Source organism: Macaca mulatta, chromosome 2 (genome assembly GCF_049350105.2).
Source record: "Macaca mulatta isolate MMU2019108-1 chromosome 2, T2T-MMU8v2.0, whole genome shotgun sequence".
Lineage (NCBI taxonomy): Eukaryota > Metazoa > Chordata > Mammalia > Primates > Cercopithecidae > Macaca > Macaca mulatta.
In genome coordinates, this window is record NC_133407.1 from 119038983 (window position 1) to 119062781 (window position 23799).

A 23799-nucleotide genomic window follows, 5' to 3' on the forward strand; every position below is an offset into this window, starting at 1 on the left:
AAAATTAAGTGTTTGTAAAAAGGAAGGTGTCTGTGACACTTGCCTCCTGATTTAATTAAAATCCAAAACTTATCATCAGGTGTAGAGACAGAAATTAACATCATTTGCTATAATGACAAAAATGCCCAAGCCACAACCCAAGCTGGAAGGCATCCTTCTTCATGCTTTCTATCAAGCATGAAGTAAACGCGAAGGATTTCTTCTAGGAAAAAAAAAGTTAATGTTTTAAAAAATATTTTAAATGTTTTCCTACCTATCTGCATCACCCTGCCAAAAACAGAGGTGTTATCCACAGTGCTGCAGTTCCACCTTCGGTGTCGGAATTGATACTGGCATTCTTTGATGCCTGTCTTCGCGCCTTCTCCGATGTACTGCATGTGGTCCTGATACAAGTGGCACAGTTTCTTCTGTCCTTGAGAAAGTCCTTCCAGTTGGCTGCAGAGAGGCTGTGCTCCTATGATATATACTTCTGACATCTGAACAGGGTTATTCATACCTAGCGACCTGCAAGGGGGGGAGATGTGCATTGAAGATTTACGTGAAATCTCGAGGTGGGCCCCCTGAAAGCATGTCAGCAATACATAGTTTTAAGCACACAGATGCTTTTTTCTCTCCTGCTTGTCCTCATGACAAAGTATGAGAAGGGCTTCATAAAACTCCTCTGTTTAAACTGCACTCAGAAAACGGAGGTATTGTGCAGTCCCCATCCTGCCATCTGGCTCCTCAGTTAGTATTTTCACTCCCTTCCTAGCCCCTGTCACCATATACCTGAACCAGTATTTCCAAAATCCACTCAGAAAAGGGGGAAACAGCAGTTTGAGGGACAGGCCTCTGACATTAGAGAAAGTGACCCACTTTGCCCCACAAATTGGACCAATCTGCCTTAAAAACTTATGAATGCTGAAAGTAGACACAATTAGATACGGGTAGGAGATAGTAGTTCCTTTTGACTGATGGAAGAACAGAGGGACAAGTATACAGACTGGAGAAAATTCACCACGTTTCTGGACATTTTAAAAGGGCTCCTTATGTGATTGTGAGGGACCCAAGGCAGGGTACCCAGTGAACAGAAGTCATGTTTGACAGTCAGAAAAATGCTGTTCATTTATAGGGAAAAAAAATATCCAGAACACCATCAAAAACAATGCTCTGGATATATTACAGTCTATCTACAAGGTCCCTACCCAGTAAGAAACCCCCACTTGGGGACATTTGACTACTTCAAGTTAACCTCCTTTTGATCACATTACAGCCCCAATATTTCTGCACTTGGAGTTTAGCTGTCCTCCTAGAACTCTGCCTACTTCAAACTCTGTAGGTTAATAATAATCTCAAGTGACAGAAAATAAAAGTTGAAACCTCACTTTTACTACCTAGAGGTGGCAAAAAGTAAATTTTATAGATAGGCTTAAAATTATTAGCAAAGTGAATTTCTGTTCTTTTTTATTGCATGATGTACTACAAGCACACATCTGAACAAGGGCTTCATAGAAAAAGGCCTAGATTTATAGTTTCCCATTCCCTAGGAGCTGAAGATAAGCTTTACAATATTAACAAGTTAAAAGAAAATTCTGATTTAAAACTACATATAAGTAAAATATATACATATGTCTTGGATAAATACACCCATACTCACTATCCAGCTTTAAATATCCCCGCATCACACAAACAAATCTTTAAAAAAAGAAAAAAAAAGAAGAGGAAGAACACGCACATAGAATGAACTTACCACCAAGAATTGGCTTCTATTACAACCTGGGCGAAGGAGAAAAATATGGCCAAAGCCATTAGGAAGAACTTGGAAGACACTGCACTTCCAGCCATCCCCAAAGCAACTCCTGGGCTTAATATTCCAATGGACTTCTGGAGAGGGAAGAAAGGAGCAGATGTTTATTGCCTCTCAGATAATTTTCAAGCATACAAGTTTAAACAACGGAAGTATCCGGGGTCTCTTAAGTTTACTGTTGATTGACTGCGCTTCTCCTCCGTGAGTTTTTTGATGGCAAGATATAGGCAGTTTCTTTTTCCAAATTAATCCACCCACGCAACCTCACCAGGAAATCTGATTTCACTGGGATCCTGTGTGCGGGGCACGCCAGCGATTACAAACATGTCTCAATTCTGTTGAGTCAAAGCCCTGGTGCCAGGCGCTGCCTCCTTCCTGCTCGCTCGAGTCCCGCACCCCCTGGCTCCCCTCTAGTTGGTGCTGTACTCAGTCCCTCCCGGGTAATTCACTCGGAAACCCGCCGCGGCCACCCTCCGTCCTCTCCCCAACCTGGGCCGAGCAACAAGTGGAGCCAGAATTAATTCCATGGGCGAGAGGAGCACGGAGGCGAGTGGAGCGCACTGCCGCCAGCGGCTGCGGAGGAGGCGGGGTGGCCAGCGCAGGCGGTGGGGGGGGGGTGTGGAGGATGGGGGCAGGACGCGGGAGGGAAGGGCAGGGGGTGGGGGGCGAGGCCCCGGGGACCAGCGCGCGAGAGTGCCCAGCTGGGAAATGCAACTCCGAATTAACATTGTATGTTTCATAATCAGTTTACGAGCCGATTTGGGGAAAGCCACTTCCAGATGGGGAAGAGCAACCCGGATTTCCTTCAGCACGCTCTTCAGCCAGACTGGGGAGGAGAGAAGGAGATGGGGGCCCTAGGGGATAATGGAGAGAGAGGTCTGGTCTCCCAACCAAGGAAACCGGAAAGGAGTGCCACCCTCACCCGCGTCGCCTGTGGCCTCTTCCACGGACTGAGAGAAGGGATGGAACCCTAGAGGAAAGAAGGGACTCTGGGTCTCGCTGCCCGGAGAGAAGATTCCTTCCCTGCCCTCCCCACAGCTTTCTCCCAAATTCTGATTTTTCACTCTCCCTTCCACCCCACACCTGGTAGCTACCAGGGAGGGAGGAGATGGGGAGGTCCAGAGGGACTCCAGTTTCCCTTGGTCCTGATCTGGGGTTGTGGGTCACTTTGCCATCGCGGCACTGCGAGCCTGGCTTTGGAACTCTGCCACCCTGCCTCCAGTCTAGCCTCTCCAGCCCAACTCAGACTTGGTTCGGTCAGTCCCGAAAGGCCGGGGTGCGGGGCAAGGCCAGAGCCCTTGCGGATGAGTCCAGACGGGGCCAGAGGCGCTGGCTCCCGAGCCGCAGCTGGACGCATCGATTCCAGGGCAAAGAAGCCCCCAGCGGCGAAGGTTCCCTTCCTGAAGAATTTCAGGGGTAGGAGTTGGCCTTGGAAGCTTCCGCTGCCGTTCCTCCCCACTGGTGACTTCTCCACCTGTAGGCGGCGGAGGAGCAAGTCGGTGGCCGGTGCCGGTGGGAGGAGCGGGTTTTAAAAATCTCCTTTCACATCTCTGATAAGTGTAAACCTGCCGCGCTGCATCGCCCATAGCCCCTTAAGGAGCCCCTTCCACGGAAAAGAAAATAAAAATGAGCCTCTTTAAGGCGGTGGAAGAGCCTGGCTTGGAACCTGTGCCGTAAAAGGGACAGACGGTACTAGGCAGCCCTGGTAAAGCTATGGGGCTCAGGAGCGTGCCAAGGCTTTTCTCCATGAGCCGCCCCATTGGCCCGGGCGTTTCGGGGCTTCTCAGAGAGGAAATGCTTATGTGGTCCCCAGCGCCTGCTAAGCAGAGCTCCGCACCCAAGGCCCAGTTGTCCCCAAAATGCTGCAAAGCTGGGGTGGGGGGGCGCATCCCGGAGAATGGAAATCTGGGATTTCCCCAGCTAGGAGAGAGAAAGCTCTGGCTATCTCCCCACCCCCGCCCTAAGTGTCAAGTTTCCTCCAGGGGAGGGGGTGGGCTGCAAAGTCTGATTCACGTGCAGCCCAGGCTGCAAAGTCAACTCTCCCCAAGGGCAGCCGATGCCGCGCGCGCACACATTCATACAAACTCACACTCGGGCACATTTACACACTCACACGCGTGCACAGACACACACGCTGCGACATGTTTCCAAGTCAGCGGCCCAGACTGCTGCTGGCCACTTGCACTTTCTGAGCTTCGCGGCGGGCGGGGCGCGTGGGGCGGGGCTCAAGCAGCGGAGAAATTGATAACAGATTCGGCGGATTACAGCGGATCTCTTTGTTATAGCCGAAGCCACACAAACCGAACCCACTCCCAGCCCGACCCCCCCAGGGAGAGTCCACCAGTTCCCAGAGCCCAGGCCAACTGTGAGCGGGCCCATCCGGTCTCCACGACTTGGGTCTCCCTGGCTCCAGGGTAGAGGTAGGCAGAGGGTGTCCCAAAGGGGGATCGGAAAGGAGAGCCTCACGAGTCGCGTCTCCACTTAACCCCGCCGCTTGCCCGGAAACACCTTGGCCCTCTTCCCGCTTCAATCCCGGTGCAACCCAGAAAAGGCCCCACAAGTTTGAGATACTCAAGGAACTCACAGCGAACTCACACATACATCGGCTCTGTAGGGTAAAACATCCCCGCCTGTTTACCAAGAGATCTGATCCGAAAAGACAGTATGAAATGAGACCTCTGGGGAGACTGTCAACCCCAGGGGTAAAACAAAAATTCTGATCAGAAGCTGAGTTTCCCAAAGAAGGGGCTAAATGTTTTCCAACACTTTCGGGGCCCAGGGAAGATGACTGTAAGGACAATGAGAATCTTCCTCGCGTGCCACGGGGAGGAGGACTGGGGGCGTTTGAGGGGCTCAGCGCACCAGAGGAGTGAGGTGGAGGAAGGCGTTCCCGCGCCCTCGTCTTCAATCCAGAGCAGTTCAACGACGTGGCTCCCTTTCTATTTATCCCTGAAAGCCTTCGCGTTGGATTAAAGGTGTTCCTGATCCTTCTTTACCAACCGCGGTGCGGGCCAGGGCTGATGAGGGATGAGGGAGAGGAAACCTCAGTAGCAAAATTGTTCAGAGGACGCTCGAAGGGCGCGGGGAGCAGCCGAATGCACACCTAAAGTCTCGCAACACCCAAGTCCTCCGCATGCAGCCCCTTAAGGGAAAAGATTAAAAGGCCAGGCAAAGATCCTCTCCCTTCGGCCCCGGGGCGCTGCCACATTCAATCTAGGCATCCCCTTCTGCTAGACTCTCTACGTTTAGGGCCCAAGTTTCTGGGAGTGCAAACGATGAGGAACGCCAACTAGGCGGAATAAGCCCGTTTGACACAGGCTCAAGGCATCGAAGGGGAGGATAGGAAACTCCAAAAAGAATCTCCACTCTTGGTGGAAAAAGAAAGCTGCTTTGCCCACTCCGATCTCTCCCTAAAGCAAGGAGAGAGATGGAGAAACTAGCAGGAAAGCACTCAGTTGCAGCCAAAAACTTGGGATGTCCTGCCCTGGAGAATGCGGAGAGCGGCGCGAGGAGCTGAAGAATGGGCCGGCCCAGGCGGGTAGGAGGTCCGCTTTAGGGGAGCAGACAAAGGAGCCACTACTGCCCATGCCTCGCCCCATGCCTGAGCGCAAGGGTTGTGTCCACAGCAATATGTGTGTTGGCGCGCGCGCGGAGCGGGGTGGGGGAGGAGGGGATTGCCAGATAGAGAAGGCGGAGGTTACACCTTGAGCCAGAATCAGTGTGACAAAAGAGAGCCACCCAGACCTCAGCACTGAAGGCAGGTTCCAGGTTCGGGTACAGTGAGTCCCCAGGGGAAGAACAATCTGGCCTGGTTCTCCTGTTTCCTGCGCCCTCGTCCATCCCTTAGACTGGGCTTTCCAACCCCAGGATACACACACACACCACTCACACCTTCTCACACAGGATGTCTAACCCTCTCGGCAGAGGATTAACTTTGTCCAGAGGTGGAGCAGAGTCCTTGGACACAGAAAGAAAGTGAAATGATAGTCAAACCCCTACTCTTTAAAGGTAGTTTCGCTCCCAATTTTTAATAGACGATGGAAGTGGGGTGAAAAGGGGGAAAGCAACACTTGTTCTCGACCACAGAGAGTTGGGAGGCAGCTGAGGCCAGACCCGAGGCCTCCTAGGGCGACACTCTCCTTCCCAGGCCCAGAAGAAGAGGTACCAACCCTTTGTCCAGTTGGCCGAGTCCCATTTGCTGGGCCGGACCTGTGGCCCCTTCCGTATTGCAGCGACTGGCGGCGCAGTGAAACTGGTCCTCTGGGGGCCTCCGAGGGCCCCTGCTGGGAGAGTGGGGTCTGGTGATCGCGAGGGATGAAGGGAGCAGGGGTGGGAAGTAGAGGGGAGCAGCTGCCCGCCCGCCCCAAGGAACCGAGGCTCGGAGGAGTCCTACCTCAAGGTGGCCAACAGGGGGCAGCCGGCACCGCACCGCGGGGAAGAAAAGACCGCGGGGATGGCTCCGAGTTCTGCGCGCATAGTGCTAACCCCTTGAGCACCGGAGCGCACTGGGGAGGGGAGGAGAAGACGGGATTCTTGGGCCGGGCCTCCTGGGGAGGGTCTTCCGCTGAGAGGGTCAGGGGGTGGAGGAGATGAAGGCTAGTACGTCCTGGACCCGAGAACAACTGATCCTTTACTCCCCTACACACACACACACACACACACACACACACACGCACGCACACACACGCACACACACACACACACATTTGTTGGCCTGCGGTTTGCTGCGCACTCTCCGCATTGCCCCCTCGAAACTCCACTGGCAGACTGTCTAGAAACTAAATCTGACTGGTTCGGCAGTGAATGTGCAAATGTTGGCTGGGGGGAGGGCAGGGGCTGAGGAGGTGCGACCTCACGGACAGGCCCAAGTTACTTCCTAACAGCGAATTGCCTATTTAAAGAAAGAAGAGAGAAAACACAGGCGAGAGAGAAGGGGCCTCGATACCAGCCAGGGATTAGAAAGTAAAACAGGGCTGTGGGGTCTCCAGAATTTTTTTTTTTTTTTTTTTTTTTTTTTTTTTTTTACTTTTTTGGGGGAAGAGGGGTTGTTTTCTTCTAGGAAACATCTTAATTTCAATTCTAACCTTATTTTCTAAGAAACTGAAAATGGGAAAGACCAGAAAAATGGAAATAGGAATCGAAGCTTGGAGGGCAGATAAGAAAAATTGTTTAGAAAATAACAACTTATGTTGCAGGAAGAAACGTTAACTTTTCGTAAAAGTGAACTCTCAGTGACCCTCTGAGTGTGTGACTCGGCTTTAACATACAACTGACAATTAAAACAAACAAGAGTTCACAAACTGGCCCCCGCCTGCTCTCCCAAAGCGGAGGCCCAAGTGTTTTCTAAAGGACAAGGCGGACTCCGCTCAGGGGGCCGGGGAGCGCTCTCCCGGAGTACGGGATTACAGCCACACCACCACAACTCCCCGCCCCCACCACTGCTGCAAAGTGCCTGAGCTCACCCAGTGGCGGCTAATAATGCTAATAACGCGACCCCTCTCCCCGCGCCGGGGTGCGCGCTGGCCCCCCGCCAGGCACTCTTAAAGGCAAAGGGGCCTGAAGCGCTCGAGTTACCCGGCCAAGGCAAGCCTACAATCTGGCCTCCGTCGGTGCGGGGGTGTGTGGGGAAGGTGTACGCAGCTCTGGGGTAGTTGGCCCCTGGTTCCTCTGCGGGTTCTCTCAACCAAGGAGTCCCTTTCCCCATCCCGAGCCCCGGCCACACACCCTCCCGGTGCCCGCGCAGTGGGCGCTTGGTAAATATTTGTTGAATTGAATCATTATCCTGTTACTGAAATATACATAGTAAATTACACTCGATGTTCTCAGAGCAAAAGGAAAGTCGTCAGTGAACCGCACTCAGTTTTTCTACTGTCGCTCTTCCCCAGTTTTTCTCCAAAGACGAAAAGGTTTGCAGAACGGGTGGTGCGACGAGAAGTGATCTCCTGGGGCACTGAGGCAGTGCGCCCGGCGTGGGGGACGAAGGGGTAGGGGTTCCGGCCAGCGACGCTGGAGTTCCAGCTTCTCCAGGCGGTTGGGGAAATGGAGGGATAGGAAGAGGCGAAGAGAACTCAGTTAACTTCCAACAGCGGGTTGGGGGAAGTAAAGAAAAAAAAGTGGCGAGAGTCGGCGGCGCACTGAACACCTACCTTCATGGCGAGGGGGAGGGGGCGCGGGGAGGAAGTCGCCACCCCAGCGAGTGCAGCCGAGGAATCCGAGCGGAGCGACCGGGTTAAGCCTGGGGGGACGGTCAGGAGCAGGGCTGCGGAGTCCTACGGGGCGCGTCGGGCGGGCGCAGTGAACCCGAGCTGAAGCGGGCACTGGCGCCCGGGCCTGGACTCCCGAGTTGGGGCAGAGCTGGGATGCGCCCAGGAACGGAGGGCGCGCGGACGCGCGCGAGCCGGCAGCAAGGGCAGGGCCTGGTCGGGGCGCAACTAGGGAGCCGCGGGTCTGGCGAGGGCGCGCAGGCAACTGTTCCACGGAGAGGCGCTCCGTTTCCAACGTCCATCAGCGACGGCGGTAATTAGGGCTTTCCAACCCCAAATGTGGGCGTGATTGTGCAAAAGACCTTACGACAAATAATAATAAAAAGAAATTCTTCACAAGAGGGTGAAAAAAAATGTCCCACTACTCAACTTTGGCCCGGGGCGGGGGAAGGGGGGGGCGATCTGTGCGCCCAGGTGCCCCCAGTTCATTCACACCACGGATTCTGCAAACTCTTGGCGGCTCACGCCTCCTGATCTCCAGCTCCTCCTCTCCGGGTCTGTAGCCGAAACGTCTGCTTCCAGACGCTGATCCTGCAGCCGCGAGTTAGTGTGGACGTCTCTGTACATACACAGACACACACCCCAACACACACACCCCCGCTGCAGCTTTGGGGCCACAGAACAATCAGGCGCGCATGGCTTTTTCTCCGGGAGATGCCGCTGAAAACGCACAGGTCGCCATCAGAGCTGCAAGAGTCAGCGCCAAATTGTGTCCTTTCATTTTAGGGTTCGGCAAAAACGGGGCGCAAAATAGGTGAAAGTTGCCCCGAAACTTATTGCTGTGCGGTGAGCTGGGGCGGGTGGTGCGATGGGCGACTAACCCAGGGGAGACGCGGGCTCCCCCCACCCGTATCCCGTTCTTTCTCTCTTCGGGTTAATCTCTCTTTTCCCCGTTTTTCCAGGGCGAAGGGCGAAGAGGAGCGAGTGCACCGCGGGCGCGAGGCTGGGGAGGAGCGAGAGCTCGGAGCTCCGCGGCGGCGACTCAGCTCCGGCGGTCCATGGCCGGCGAGGCTGCCCACCTCCTCGTTTGGCGCCCGGGTCCGAGGGGCGGGAGAGCGGGCCGGCGGGAGGCGGGCGGTCCCGGGCACAACGGCGGCGGCGGAAGGGCTCCCTGGGCAGCTGCCGCACGGACCCCGGCTCTAGGCGACGAAGGCGGCTCCGTGGAGCTCGCAGCAGATTTCCACGCGATCCTGTGCCCCGCAGACTGACCGACCTCGGGGACGCGTCCCCCCCTCCCACCCCCCGGCCCTTCTGGCCAACTGCCTTACTCTCTCCCTCCCTCTCTCCAGACTCCTCTTTCCCCTGGTGTTCTCAGAAGGAAGAAAAAAAAAAGGAAAGAAAGAAAGAAAGAAAAAAAGTTCTTCAAAGTTTCAGAACTAGGGGCGGCTGGAAAGAGAGAAGGAAGGGGGGGACGAAAGAAAAAAAACTCAACTTCTCCTATGCGCATGCGTGGTGAGGCCGGCCTATGACAAACTCTGCAGGATTTTAAAGCCGTACTACGGGCTGGGGTGCCGGGAGGCGGGGTACACCCCCTTGTCTCCCCGTCTCTAGGTTCCCCATCCCCCGCGGCATCTGCTGAAAGAGAGAGGTCCACTCTGCAGCCGCTGCCTGCCTGCCGCCTGGTTGTCTGCGCTCCTTCCAGAGCCACCGACCGGCGGGAGGCTGAACCCCAACTTCCCCGGCTGGACCCCTTGGCTCGCTCGCGTATCCCAGACCGCTCCCACTGGGGCTCCACGGAGACTGCTACCTTCACATGGAACCTCATGGGGGACCTCCTTATTCTTACCTCTGGGAGAGGATACTTAAGCCCTGGGGCTGACGGATAGGGTTAGGCGCCCACCTCCTGCAAAGTCCCCAGAGTAGTAGGGACTTGGGTACTGGGATGCATGATTGCTCATATGGCTCTGGCCCAGAGCATCCAGGCGCGATGCGTGGCCCTGCCACGGAGATCTTGGCCGGTGCCCTCAGGTGAGGAGATTGTGAAGTTTGGCAAAACCGGATTCCAGGCACCGGAATTTCTAGACGCTTCCAGATGCCCGTGGTTTTGGGGACTCCGGAGGGGCAGGGTTGGTGGATTGTGTCCGCTACCTCCAGCACGACGCGGGCCCCACCCCACAAACAGTGCCTCACACTGGAGCGTAATAGTTATTTTCCGCCGTCCGCATCCTCCAGTTGTCAAAGGTGAAGACACACACACACGATTCTATTTTCTCCGCTCATTGGCATGCACTTGACCTTAAGGCGAAAAATCCGTGGCCTAGGTGTTTCGGGGTGGTGGCTGTTTTGTTTTGTTCTTCCAGTCCCTCCACCCCCACACCCCAGGGCTCGCCGGCCCAGGCTCCAGCGATGCCGTTCCACCCTCCATAGCCCCTTCCCATTCCTTAATTGTCCTAGCCGACTGAACCCTTCCCCAGCCCTGGCCTCCTTCCTGGCGCGCAAAGATGGCAGTGTGAACTTCTCACCAAGTGCCAGAGACAGATGCTCCTGCTTAGCACCCTCCCCCGCCACCCACTTGCTTTCTTTCCCCCAAGGCGTGTGCGGCCTTAAGGAGGGGGAATCCAAGGTTCTCAAAGCTCCCCTTGGGACACCTCCCTTTACCTCCTGAGTCTCCATTCCTCTAACCTCCTCTGTAAGCCTTGACCACTTCCCGACCCGTGGGCATTTTACAGTCTTCGAATCTAACCTGAGATCTGCCCACAGGAGGAAGGTGTCTGAAAAAGAGGGTCTCCGCCCGGCAAATCGCCCCTGGGCTGCGTCCCTCCGCCCTTCCCCCTCTCCCCTTCTGTTCTGCCCAGTAGCCGCAGACTGAGATTCCCTGGCTGCGGGAGAGCACGTGCCTCCTGGGCAGACACCCCAGCCCCTCCCCGCGGGCATGGATCTCCGGGACCCACCTTAGGTGCAGCAGCTCTGAGAAGGGGCAGGATATGAGCTGACTATGAAAGGGGCTGCCAAATGGCGCTCGTGAAGAACGGAGAAACTAGCGTCCCAGTGTCCCAGAGTCCAAGGCAGTTCATGTAGAGGATCCTATTCCATGAAGAACAGGGCCGTTAACCTGGGAATTTCCTCCACACACACAGCCAGTGTAGAAACATTGGCTACCCAACCACAAACCCTTTTTTTTTTTTTTTAAATGGCTATTTTCTGAGTTATCTGGATAATCACCTGCTTCTCTCCAATTGCCTTTGCTTGTATAGACACAGCCCAAACAGTGCTATTTCCTGTTCTGCAGTCTTTCCTACAGTGGAAGTCAGTATTGGTTAGTGGTTAAGAGTGCCGGCTGTGGAATCTAGAGTTCCAGTCCCTGCCCTGCCACTTCCCAGCTGTCACACCTTGTCTAGCCTCTCAGCCAGCACTTCAGAACCCTCTTACACACAACAGCAGCAAACAGAAATTTCATGATCTACCTTGTAGAAATGCATTGAGAATGAAATGAGATGAGCTTGAAAATCAGGGGAGTGGTGAGAATGAAACATGATGTCTAGGAATGCTCCTAGCATGGGTCAGGCACTTACCTGGCACTCAACGCCCGCTCTTCTAGAAAAAAAGCAGCTCTGAAAACAGAGGTTTTCAAACTCCTGTGGTGGCAAAACCGGACCTCACATGACAAGACATAGTCTTGATTTATTCCACTTGCTAGGAATAGTCTTCACTGAATAAATATGAATGCATTTGATGACTGGGTATTTCCCCAGACCTCACCGGGCTGCTTGCAAATTAATATCAATGTGCAATTTTATTTTCCCAAAGTTTCCAACAAAACCATCTAGTCCCAAGGACTTCAGATAAAGAGTTGTGAGTTTTATCTGCTAATATTAATAATGAGTGTGCTGAGATTATACCCCAGAAGCAACAAGCTTCATGTCAGCAGGACCTCATCTGCGTTTTCCATGGCTGGAACCCCAGTCCTCAGAACAGTGCCTGACACTTAGTAGGTGCTTCGTAGTAACAACCAAATGAATGGGCGAATGGATGAAAGAATTATTTCAGAGGACGGTGTTAAGGAGAACCAACTTGAAATCCCTTTTGACCCTTCAATAGTGGGTAGGGGTGGGGACTGCCTTCGAAAGCCAGGCTCAGTTGTAAGCACCAGTCCCGTTATGGTATTGATTGGTTTGGCTGGGAAATGAGCAGACAGTTGGAAGGAGAGATATCAATGCCTTTCCATCTGTGAAGGTTCGTGTTTGACAGACCTCCAGTTTGTGGAACTTCATGTTTCCCCTTGCAAACCGTGTGTGCATTTGGGTGTGTGCCTCAGATTGAGTCATCCGAAGACATACTGGCAAGGCATCACCACGCTCTACTCATTAAAAATGCTTTTGAATCTGTGGAACAAATAAATCAATATTTTTGGCTGCTCTCCCAAGCGGATTATTCACAAAGCGGAGTGCAAGATAAGGAATTTATGAACGACTGCATCCCTGTGCCGCCTTTCCCAGCAGGAGAAAGCAGGACCTGGGTTGTCATTCTGGGAAAATCTACCCCCCTTTTATGCCCGGCAAATAATATTTTATGGCCCTGGGTTTATGGTGGTGTTTTAATGATCTGCTGTAGAAAGCGGTTTTCTCTCCAGTCACTAGAATTTGTCAAGAAAGGCTGGAGGCCATAAAAGAGGGATGGGCCCCAGGGGCAAACAGGCTCCATCTTCTGAAATAAACTAATAAAGAGCCCCAAGATGTTTACTCCTTCGCCTCAGAGTCAAGACCAGCAGGGCTGTGTGAGCAGGGCCACAGATGGAGCCCTAAAGAAGACAAAGAGGCCGGAAAGGGGTCAGGGGCTTCCTCACCACCACATGGCCACAGTCAAAATAATACTATCACTTTGTGCTGCCACTGGCCTGTGGGGGGAAAAGGCTCGCTTGAAATTATAGGACATTTTTGGATTCTGGGTTGACTCCAGGAGGCTCTTTGAGACTCTCAAGTTCTCCTTGCACTGAGCCTGATTACTCACTATGCCCTCCTAACTTACTTATGTGTTATATGCCAATTATCCCAGTACCGTTTGTTGAATAGGGTGTCCTTCCCTCATATAACACTTATGTGTTATGTGTTATATGTTATGTTGACTATGACCATTTCATAGTCAGTGGTGCCTTGGGGGGCACTAAATGGATGCTTTAATTTTGTTTCATGTTAGGGAACATGAGGGTCAGATGGATGTGAGTCTGAATCCCAGCTCTGCCTCTTGCTGACTGAGTGACCCTGTAGTGGTCACTTACCCTTTTGAGCCTCAATTTTCTCACTTCTACAGTGGACACAGGAAACAAACATATTAGGATTGTTCTCATAATTGAGATAATGTATAAAAGACCTTGGTCCAGCTCTGCCCATGGAGATAGCTTGATGAATGGCAGCTACTGTGATGATTTCTGCACTGTAAATGTCTCTCCCTGGGTCCCCAGGTGAAATCTGGAGAAAAACTAGGAGCCTGAGGAGAGTAGGGGTAAGGGCTGGGAAGAGGAGAGAAATGTGGCAATTACAGGATCACCGGCTATGCCTATATGATGGAATTCAACAAAGATGAGGCAGGTATGTGCTGAGATAATAATCAGTAATAAACAATCACAATGATTGCTGGCAACACTTACTGAGCTCTATGTGCCAGATGCCAGCCCTGTCTAAACTCTTTACATTCATTGCCTTGTTTCATCCTCACTACTTTGTGAGATAGATCCTATTATTATCTGCGTTGTGGAGAAAAGGGAAAGTTCAAAGAGGTCCTGATTTTGATAAAGCCAAGCTGTTTTAGGAGTTGCAAATCCTGACAGCTTCTGATTTCACTCCACTGAACACCAGACGTGCACATAACCAGATTCAGCCACACCAGGAATGCCTGATTCAAGCCCAGCTCAATGGAGCTGTCAAAGATTTGTTCTTATTTCATTAACTGGCTGGCTTTGACATCTCTGCCCTTGCCCCACCGCCCTCAAGAAAGACAGCATCCATACTCAGCAATTCACCTTGAATTCTTACCTTGTATTGGGCAGTGCCCTGAGAATTCCCTTCTCTCTGGAAAGAGCTTGTTGTCCCTGAAGGAGTGAATGAGGGCATGAGGGCTGTCTCTCCCTGATGCTGCTCAGGTCACGTCACATCTCTGCTGAAAGCCCTTCAGAGGCTCCCCAGAGTTTATCAGATGAAATCAAAACAAGTTAACCTGGACTTCAGGACAGCGTCATCCACATGCATCCTTTGTGCTTGTTCTTCCCTCTGCCTGCAACGCTGTCCCTTCTGACCAGTCACCCTCACTCCCTTTAAGTCACCTCCTCGTCGTACACATCAATCTCAAAGAAGCTGCTGTCCTTCCCCCATGATTCTCTACTCCCTTACTTTGTCTGATTGTCTTCTTTCATCTTGATCTAAAATTATCTTATTTACAAGTGTATTTGTTTACTTGTCTGTCTTGTTTTCTCTCAATAGAATGTAAGCTCCAGGAGGGCAAGGACCTGGTTGGCCTTGTTCATAGTTGTGACACAACCCCCTACTGACTCACACAAAGAATGTGTTATAAATAAGTGAATAAGCGAATGATCTTACCTGTGGCCACGCCACTGCTAAGCAAAGTTTGAACTGTGGTAATCTGACTTTAAATACAAGGGACTTAATCACCACACTTTACCTATAAATAAAGACAAAACTATTTTTTAGAAGCTGTCTCTCTGGTTTCCCATATGTGCCCCCACTTTTTCACTTGGCCTCACCTGTATAAGGCTTGGCTTAGTGGAAAGAGTCTAATAAGATAAATAGTTTTCATCTGAAGAAAGACGGGATTCCATTTACTCTCCCCTTTTGTCATAGTGTTTCTTCTGAAAAGTTGTTTGCTCCTAACTGGCATGTTTTATGAATGGTAGCTGGTATGTTCAGTCCTGTGTTTTCCATTTCATATTCTATTTGGCCCACTGATCATCTACATGCTGGGTTTAGAAGAATATAGATTAACCGGTTCTGGGGAATACAAATCCCTTAACTTACATGGAAGAAGCAGACTTTTTTTTATCAGAGAGATAGGAGAAAATGCTGGGATTGTATTTTGGTTGTGTTTTTTTTTTTTTTTTTTTTTTTTTTTTTTGCAATTGTCAATATTATATGTCTAAATCTGTGGCTTTGGGCTTTGGAAACCTGATTTGACTGTTCTCAATAATTACTTTTGGTCTCAAACAACTCAAACATGGCCATACTCCTGGGTATGTATTAATAATAGCAGGTTTTTAAACTGCTCGGCTAAGTCCATTCTCCGGAACGGAAATCTAGGAAAGTGGAGTGTTTTCAAAGTTTTCAAATTCAGCATGCTGTGAAAACAGATGGCAGAAGTATAAGAGCTCATTAGAAAGCAGCCAGCTAATGCTCAGGTTTGGTCCAAACTGGATTCAAACATATTAGGTTGGTACAAAAGTAATTGCGGTTTTTGCCATTACTTTTTTTTTCTTTCTTTTTTTTTTTTTTTTGACAGAGTCTCGCTCTTGTCTCCCAGGCTGGAGTGCAGTGGTGTGATCTTGGCTTACTGCAACCTCCGTCTCCCGGGTTCAAGCGATTCTCCTGCCTCAGCCTCCCGAGTAGCTGGGATCAAAGGTGCCTGCCACCACGCCTGGCTAATTTTTGTGTTTTTAGTAGAGACAGGGTTTCACCATCTCGGCCAGGCTGGTCTTGAACTCCTGACCTCATGATCCACCCACCTCAGCCTCCCAAAGTGCTGGGATTACAGGCGTGAGCCACCACGCCAGGCTGCCATTACTTTTAATGGCAAAATTAAATAGATCAAACTTATCCCTTCCAGAGAAGAAGCAACAAACAGTCCTCCTTTCATGGCCACCTGGAAAGCCTACCTGGGGACACATTTGGACAAGTGTTAGACTTTGGCCAAAGAATAAAAGTGCATCCTCAAATCTCAAGACTACCACATAACATAATTTTTAAAAATTTTTCTATAAATAAAATTGATTTAGTTTTAATTGACAAAAATTGTACATACATCTGGTGTACAACATGATGTTTTGAAACATGTATACTTGGTGAAAAGGCTAAATCAAGCTAATATATCCATTACTTCACATACTTAACATTCTTTTATGATGAGCACAGTGAAAATTTGTAGTCTTAGCAATTTTCACGTACACAATACCTTGTTATTAACTATAGTTGCCATATTACAATAGATCTCTTGAACTTATTTCTCCTATCTAACCAAAAGTTTGCATCATTTGACCAACATCTCCTTAGACCTCGTCCCTCTCCCTACCTTGGCAACCACCATTCTACTCTTGAATTCTGTAAGTTCAACTTTTTTAGATTTCGTATGTAAGTGGGATCATGCAGTATTTGCCTTTCTGTGCCTGGCTTATTTTACTTAGCATAATCTCCTCTAGGTTCATTCATGCTGTCTCAAATGATAAGATTTTCTTCTTTTGTCAGACTGAATAGTATTCCATTGTGTATACATGCCACATTTGTCTTATCAATTCACCCACTGATGAACACTTGATTCCATGTCTCCATATTTATTGTAATAAATAATGCTGTAATGAACATGGGAGTGCAGGTATCTTTTTAATATGCTGATCTCTTTTCCTTATATACTTAGAAGTGGAATTGCTGGATCATACGGTAGTTTTTCATTTTTAGCTTTCTAAGGAACCTCAATGCTGTTTTTCATAATGGCTGCATTAATTTACATTCCCACTGATAAATGTTACACAATTTTTAATATTAAACCAATGGAGAGAAAAATGGTAAGAGAACTACACAATACTTCAACATTTCTAAGTGAAAAGGACAGAGTTTAGTCATTCAGTAAGTTACTTGGTATTCCTGACATCAAGCTGTACACAAAACATCTAGGAAGCTGACTGACTGTATTTTTTTTTAATTTTCAAGAATGTTCTGAAAAGTTAGAACATAAAAATTTTACAGGTTTTTGAATTTTAACATGAGTTACCCTAATACTTTTTTTTCATTGTAAATATCCCCAACCTCCTTAAAAGATACCTGATGTAATTCTAAACAGCAGAATTAAATCCCAAGTCCTTTTAATTTTGTGTACTTTGCTGCTATAATCATCAATGGTGAAAAAAATGACTCTGTTATGACTTCCCCAAAATCTCTCAATGAATCAGTGAATTTTGGATAAAAGCTTCTTTTCTCCACTCAGTTTAATCTTCAGTTCAGTGATCTATATGTGTCCATTAAGGTCAGATGACAATTCATTGGCTTTGAAAAACATCAGAAATATTCCCAGGGCAAAAGATCCCCATGTCATTGAATGTATTTAAGGTAAGTGGTTTTGACTTAAGCAAAGATTTCTCCTTAACCCAGGAGAAAAGCAGTCACTCTTTGGAAATACCACAGAATTCAAGAAGGTGAAGTGAATAATAGCAAAGGATTAAATTTACCTATTCCGGCAGGTACATATATCTACTGAGTATATACAGGAACATGATGGCTCCACTCACGTGTCATTTGCGGACAACCCTCTTCTGCTCAACCCAGGAGCATGATCCTCCCCCTGTGGCCCTCAGTCCTTAGTCATGCAGCTATGTCATAACAGAGATTAGTGGGAACATAAGCGCCTTCCCTCTCTTGTCCTGCATGCATGCTCCATTCAAGGAGGTTTGAAAATCTCTCTTTGCTGTTTGAAAATGGGATTCCATCCAGAGGATAGCAACATCTATTTCAAAATTTGCCAACAGAAAATAAAAGCAAATCATAAATTTAAAGACTTTATTGGGACTGAATTATGGCTACAAAAAATAAATCAAAGAGTAGCTTGAAGCTTATGGAAAGTAAGGGCCGTAGATATGACCGATACACTGTGCATTCATTCATTCATCCCATTGTTTGCTCTTTCAACAAATATTTACGGGTCACCTACTGTGGATCATCAACCATTCATTTAACAAGCATTTGCGGCCCACCCATTCATTCATTCGTCAAATTAGTATTGTACATGCCAGATCACACTGGTTTGTCCATTTTAGTCAACAGATAATTACTGAGCACTTGCTGAGTGCCAGACTTGAACAGGCTCTGAAAGACAGTCTCAAATGCATAGGTGAGGTGGGAGCCCCCCAAATATGTTTGTAAACATATCCTGGATGTTACTGCTACATGGGCAGTCATTAAGCCTGTGGCCTCTTAGCTCAGTAGTCCTGGAACAGGGCTAAAGGGCTGAAAGCCCAAGTTCAACATTAGGGATTCCTCCTTGTGCTGGCTGGCTAACCCTAGAAATCTGTCCAAAGGGGATCCAGCAAGCAAGTGAGTCACTCACTATTAGGAGACAAACACTCGGCAGTGGCCATTTCATTGGCAGGGCTTCCAAGCACTGTCATCCAACAGATTAGGCACTTTGGACTCTGTTAGAGAAGGCTGGTTTGAGAGAGGGAGAACTTAGAGCTAAAACAGTCTCTTGTTTACAATCCCTACTACCCCACAGCAAATAGAATTTTCTCCTATTTCTCTTCAAATTTGCACTCCCTCTAGTCTGTGCTGAGCATTTTACATATGTAATATCATTGAGCCTGACTGGAATACTAGTAATGCATATTAATATTCCAATGTTACAGATGAGGAGAGTAAGCTCCAAAAGATGAAGCAACTTGCCCAAGGTCACATAGGCAGAATTTAAATGAGCCCTGTAAATCAAGAGCTGTGATTCCTGCTAAGGGCAAAAGCAGACAGGAGCAGAAGAAAAATAGGAGAGATGAAGAGAGATAGAAGGGAAGAGCCAAGAGAGGTGGGAAGGATGGAAGAAAAGGATGGAGAAGGGAATTAGGAAGAAAGAAAGATGCCAAGACAATTCTCCCAGAAGAGCAGTGAGAAAGAATTACATTTGTCCTCTACTTGTCATCTACAGAGGTTAAAATGAAATCCTGGCAGGATTTCAAATTATTGTATTCATGTTTAAATCAAAATTGTAATCATTTGCCCATTGCCACACACCTCATGAAGTGTCCACAAGGCCAAAATTAGGTGGCTTCTTTCTATTTGTTTTGTTTTGAACCCAGCAGTGCAGACTCATAATGGCACATTCTTCAGTTTGCTTCCAGGTGTCTTCCTTATGTGACAACTGTCGCTGTTTATGATGGAGTTTTCACTTGAGCCTTAAGCCCATGTTCATACCTTTGAACAGTGTCACCCCAGTTAGGGACTTGATTTCCAGGGGGATCATCAATTGCTTCCTTTTTGGAAAACTCACCAGATTATCTACTATGTATGTGCCAGGAATTATGCTAATCAGCGAGGATGGTGAACTAAACGAGCCACGGCTCCTGCTCTCAAGGACTCACAATAAAGCAGAGTATCCAGGCCTGCACAATAAGGATGATGAGAGTAACGCTGATTAATGCTACACAATGAGGTACGTGGGAGACACGAGGCATAGAGGAAAAGTAGATGCACTACTGAAGAAAGAAGACAAAGGATTATGTCAGCTATAGAGACAGAGCACCTAGTCTGAACACCTGTCCAGCATCAATTCTTTCTTCTTCTGTTAAGAGCACCTTTGACTCTCCTCTGAGGACTCACCTATACTCTCCTTCCGGGACAGATGATTTGGTGAGTCTAGCTCCAACCCCTGACTTAAGGTAGGGGCATGTGACTAAGGTTGGGCCCATCAGAAAAGAGTCATGTGACATAGACTAGACTAACAGGGATAGTCTCAGGATTTTTTTTTTTTTTTTCAATAGAGACAGAGGGGAGCCACCTTTCCTTTGAAATTTTTAACCTCTTTGGCTGTAAATGTGGAGTTTCTGGGTAAGGGTTGGGAGGCATCATATAACAAAAGCAACATTGAAGATGAAGGCAGGCTAGAAGTAAAGCCCAGCAATGCCAAGAAAAATGGGACACTGGTCTTCTGACCTCATTAGAGCCCTCACATCCAGTTGTGCCTAAGGCCATTATGCTCCTCGGAAATCAAGGTTTATCCCTTGCAGTTGAAAGAGCTCTGACAATACAAAAATGTTTGGTCGTTTTAGAAAAATTAATGTTTAAGTAAAAAAGACAAAGTCAGGTTTAGAGTTAAATGGAAGATCCCTGTTCCCTGCTGGGATTTGGACAGCCTCACAGGGGCTACAGGAGGTTTGGTCTTCTCTTGAGGCAGAATATCTTGTCCGGCCAGGAAGAAACCTTGGGAAGTGAATGCTGATGAATTAATGGTGCAGAGTGGGAGGAGACTCCATATGTGAGTTAAGCAAGTGGCTTGGGAGTACTTTGAGGACAAGCTCATGAATGCAAAGCAGGAAAACAGTAGGTGAGGAGTTTCTCTTAGAGACAGACCACTCTGAGGCTGACTGACAGAAGATGCAGCCTGTGACCTACACCTACATCTACAGGACATCTGGCTTTGACATATTTGGGACTATCAGTGGGAAAGTCACCAACTGTCTTTGAAAAGTTCTCTTGATTGCTGTGCTTTTTCTGATACTATTTCATTTTGGAAACACAATTTAAATGGTTTAAGTAAACTAAATCCATTAGCGGTTGACTTTAAGTGTTAAAGTCTATATTTTCACAGGAGAGAAGAAAAGATTTTAGATGCCCTATGCCCATTAGAAATAAAATTTAAGGCCGGGCACGGTGGCTCATGCCTGTAATCCCAGCACTTTGGGAGGCCAAGGCAGGCAGATCACTTGAGGTCAGGAGTTCGAGACCAGCCTGGCTAACATGGTGAAACCCCATCTCTATTAAAAATACAAACATTAGCCAGGCTTGATGGCGCGTGCCTGTAGTCCCAGCTACTTGGGAGGCTGAGACAGGAGAATCAACTGAACCCAGGAGGCAGAGGCTGCAGTGAGTCGAGATAGCGCCACTGCACTCCAGCATGGGCAACAGAACAAGACTCCGTCTCAAAAAAAATTTTTTTTAATTAAATTAACTAGATTTTCCCTATGGATTCAGCAATTTATCCCACAGTAAACACTTACTGTAAGCCTCCTATGTACCAGGCAGGGCCACAGAGTTGGGCAAAAATTAGATAAATTTCTGCCCTTCTGGAAATGAGAAAACAGGATTCACAGTGTTTATCATGTAGTTTTTTCTTAGTAAATGTCAGCTCTTCATAGCTACCCTGCAGGATTGCACCTGGAAAATCAAGAGCTTGGGCTAAATCAGTATGGACAGAAAAATATACTATGGGAATTTGCATAAATCCCTGACACAATTTCCTTTTGATTTACTATTTTCCTAAATCTAAAGTGCTCACAGAATGAGAATATTGTTAATAGATGGCCATGAATACCCAAGTTAAGCACAAACTCTGATGAGTTAAGTTTTGGTTCACTAAGAACTAGCACTCATTATACTTCTTCATGACACTAGAAAATGCATGCAGTTACTATTACACATATTATTAATGTGGACAATACTTCCTGACAGCTTGTCATGTGTTGGACATTCTGCTAAGCATAAAGGTAGCACAGGAACATTGAGTGATTTGCTTGGGGCCACTCAGCCAGGAAGTGGCAGAGACAGGTCTCAAACCTGTCTGTTTAACCCCAAAAGTCTATGAATTACTGAAGTAGAAATATTCTGAGTTATTCCCTGTGGCCATGAAATCATAGTTACTTCCTCAGAGCTTCATGTACTATTTAGATAGAGGAGAAAGCCTGGTTTACCACAGGAGTCCCAGCACCAACAAAGAGAATCAGAGATTTCATAGTGATGAAAAAAGTTCTGCTTTCAATAGAGGTCTTTCCTTAGTTATAAAGAAGGAAAGAACATGACTCTGTAATAATGACTTCATTAAATGCAGCCCTACCCATCCATGGCCCTAAAACATTACCAACCAGAATAAAAAAAGAGGTAGAACGTTTTTTCTTGAGAATTTTCCAAGACTTTACAAACATGACCCCATTAATCCACTCAATACCCGGATGAGATAGGTAGTTGGAAGTTATTATTATTATCACTTTCAAGATAGAATATCTGAAGTCAAGAGAGATTAAGCAATTAGTTTGAGGTCAAATGGCGAGCCAGAGACAGGCCTGGGAATGAAACAATTATCTTCCGAAATTCCAATCAAATGCAAAAACTGATTGGCTGGCTACCACCATGTGCTAATATCCAGTTATATGCCCTCCTCCTTAAATGACTGGCCTTAAATGAGATTTCTGCAGCTGCATCGAACTGGATTGGTTCAACAGCAATGTCCAAACTGACATCAGATTTTTCTAAAGTATTGGCTAAAAAATAAAAAATACAACTCCTTGCTCCAAATGTGGTATTCATTTTACCTAGTTCTTACATTTAATCAGACCTGTGTGCACAGTTTTAGAGGATAAAGGGAGAATTGTTCTACAAAGAAGTGCTGGTTGTGTGTTCTTTCCTTTAGAGAATCTGTAGAACATAAAAAGGTTTAGGGAGCATCTTGCAATTTCTCTGATGTTGAGACTAAGAAAAGATGAACATAAATGATCTTTGAATTGTACAAAATCTGGAATCCAATTACTTACCTTTGAGTTCATGTTCACTCTTCAGTCAAATACCCTTTACTCTTTTCAGCTGTATACTTTCAACAGTAGGTAAAGTTGTATAATCCAAAGTCATAGGTTAGGAAAAGAGAAGACTTCCAGGTGGGCCAAGAGAAATCTATTCTTTGAGCTAATAATTCCAAAGGCATATGTAAAGAAAATCAGTCTGTTGGAGAAAATGCTATTAATGACCCCTCTGGTCCAATTTTGCAAAAGGCCCTGCCCCTCCAAATTCCTGAAGCAAATTTTTATTCCTTTCTGTCCACTTGAGTCTTTGGTGATTTAAAATAAATTACTCTATCAATTTTGACTGGTTTGGGGCAAGGTGAGGTTTTGGTGAAATTGTTATTACCAAAAGGAAAATAAGGCCCCATTTAGTTAGATTGGTGGGAGGGCAACAACCCCTTTACAACTAGCCACACATCATGCTATGAGCTTGTTCTTTAAGAATTCAGTGGCCACTTTTGGATTTGTTGGATTTCAGTTTATTTGAGCAGCCAAATCAGACTCTTGGAGAAATTCTTCTCCCATGACTTCATAATTTCTGGAAGTACAGGAGATTTGGGACTGGTCACCTCAAGAAATTCCAATTCTGTCTCCCATCACTGCTCAATCTGTTCAATCTTTTTTCAACCCCTTTGGTCCTGTGCTGATGGGGTCAGCTCCTTTCAGAAACACCAACCGTGAGACATGCCTACTGCAGGGATGCTAGCTTGCTAATGCACAGACATTGTGAGGGAAACAATTGTAAAGCTTTTCTATTTTCTTTTTTTCAAAAATTGAACACTTTTGTGGGATTGAAAGTCAAGACAGTTCCTTCGCTGCAACCCAGTTCCACCTCGTTTCTCTGAAGCTAAAAACATAATGTTCAGAAACCAGAATATCATCAGCTAGAGTTTGGGACCCAAATCTGACACCTTGCAAAGATCTATCTTAAGCACTTCCAAATGGCCTTATAATGTTTTAATATTTCCAAAAGTCCTAGTAGGTTTCAGACATGGGATATTTTCATAGAACCCATTCAGCTACTTTCTTTGAAGAATGTTGATGCAAACAATCGTGCTGTAAAATCAACTAAGACAGGCAACTGTATTACAAAAGAACATTGAAAACCAAGGCTACGGATTTTGGACATAGGCAAAGGTACTGATTCCTAACCAACCCATGGCTAATCCTAAAGCCTTAATTCTTACAGATGTGTAAATATGCAGCATTTGTGTGGGAAAGAGGAAATGGTCCTATTCAAACTGAAGGCTTATGGTGCATATGCCATGCTGGCATTAGGCCTTTTTCTGTTT

At 47.5% G+C, this 23799-nt stretch overlaps 2 protein-coding genes across 6 annotated transcripts in view; one reads left to right on the top strand and one right to left on the bottom strand.

The window, feature by feature from the left end:
- The window catches only part of WNT5A (Wnt family member 5A), a 36710-nt gene extending 13310 nt beyond the window's left edge, over positions 1–23400 (bottom strand). Inside the window, exons 1-3 of one of the 5 annotated variants that reach the window (XM_077993175.1) lie at positions 10941–23400; positions 1730–1863; positions 254–504 (exon numbers count right to left, since the gene is read on the bottom strand). In XM_077993175.1, coding sequence (XP_077849301.1) covers positions 254–504; positions 1730–1824 — 346 coding nt within the window. In that variant the 5' untranslated portion in view covers positions 1825–1863; positions 10941–23400. The other 4 variants (XM_015130676.3, XM_077993174.1, XM_077993176.1 and 1 more) reach the window with 4 other exon arrangements.
- Positions 8673–9255, top strand: LOC144339251 (uncharacterized). Its single transcript, XM_077993177.1, has 2 exons — positions 8673–8803; positions 8952–9255. Exons 1-2 carry the CDS (start codon positions 8685–8687, stop codon positions 9190–9192), a joined length of 360 nt encoding a protein of 119 aa, XP_077849303.1. The 5' UTR covers positions 8673–8684; the 3' UTR covers positions 9193–9255.
- Positions 23401–23799: the final 399 nt, after the last annotated feature.

Excerpts from the sequence above, each read along its gene's own strand:
- LOC144339251 (XM_077993177.1), top strand. The coding sequence starts at position 8,685 with ATGGCTTTTTCTCCGGGAGATGCCGCTGAAAACGCACAGGTCGCCATC. Across the intron at positions 8,804-8,951 it reads AAAAACGGGGCGCAAAATAG|GGCGAAGGGCGAAGAGGAGC; the intron begins GTGAAAGTTGCC and ends CCGTTTTTCCAG.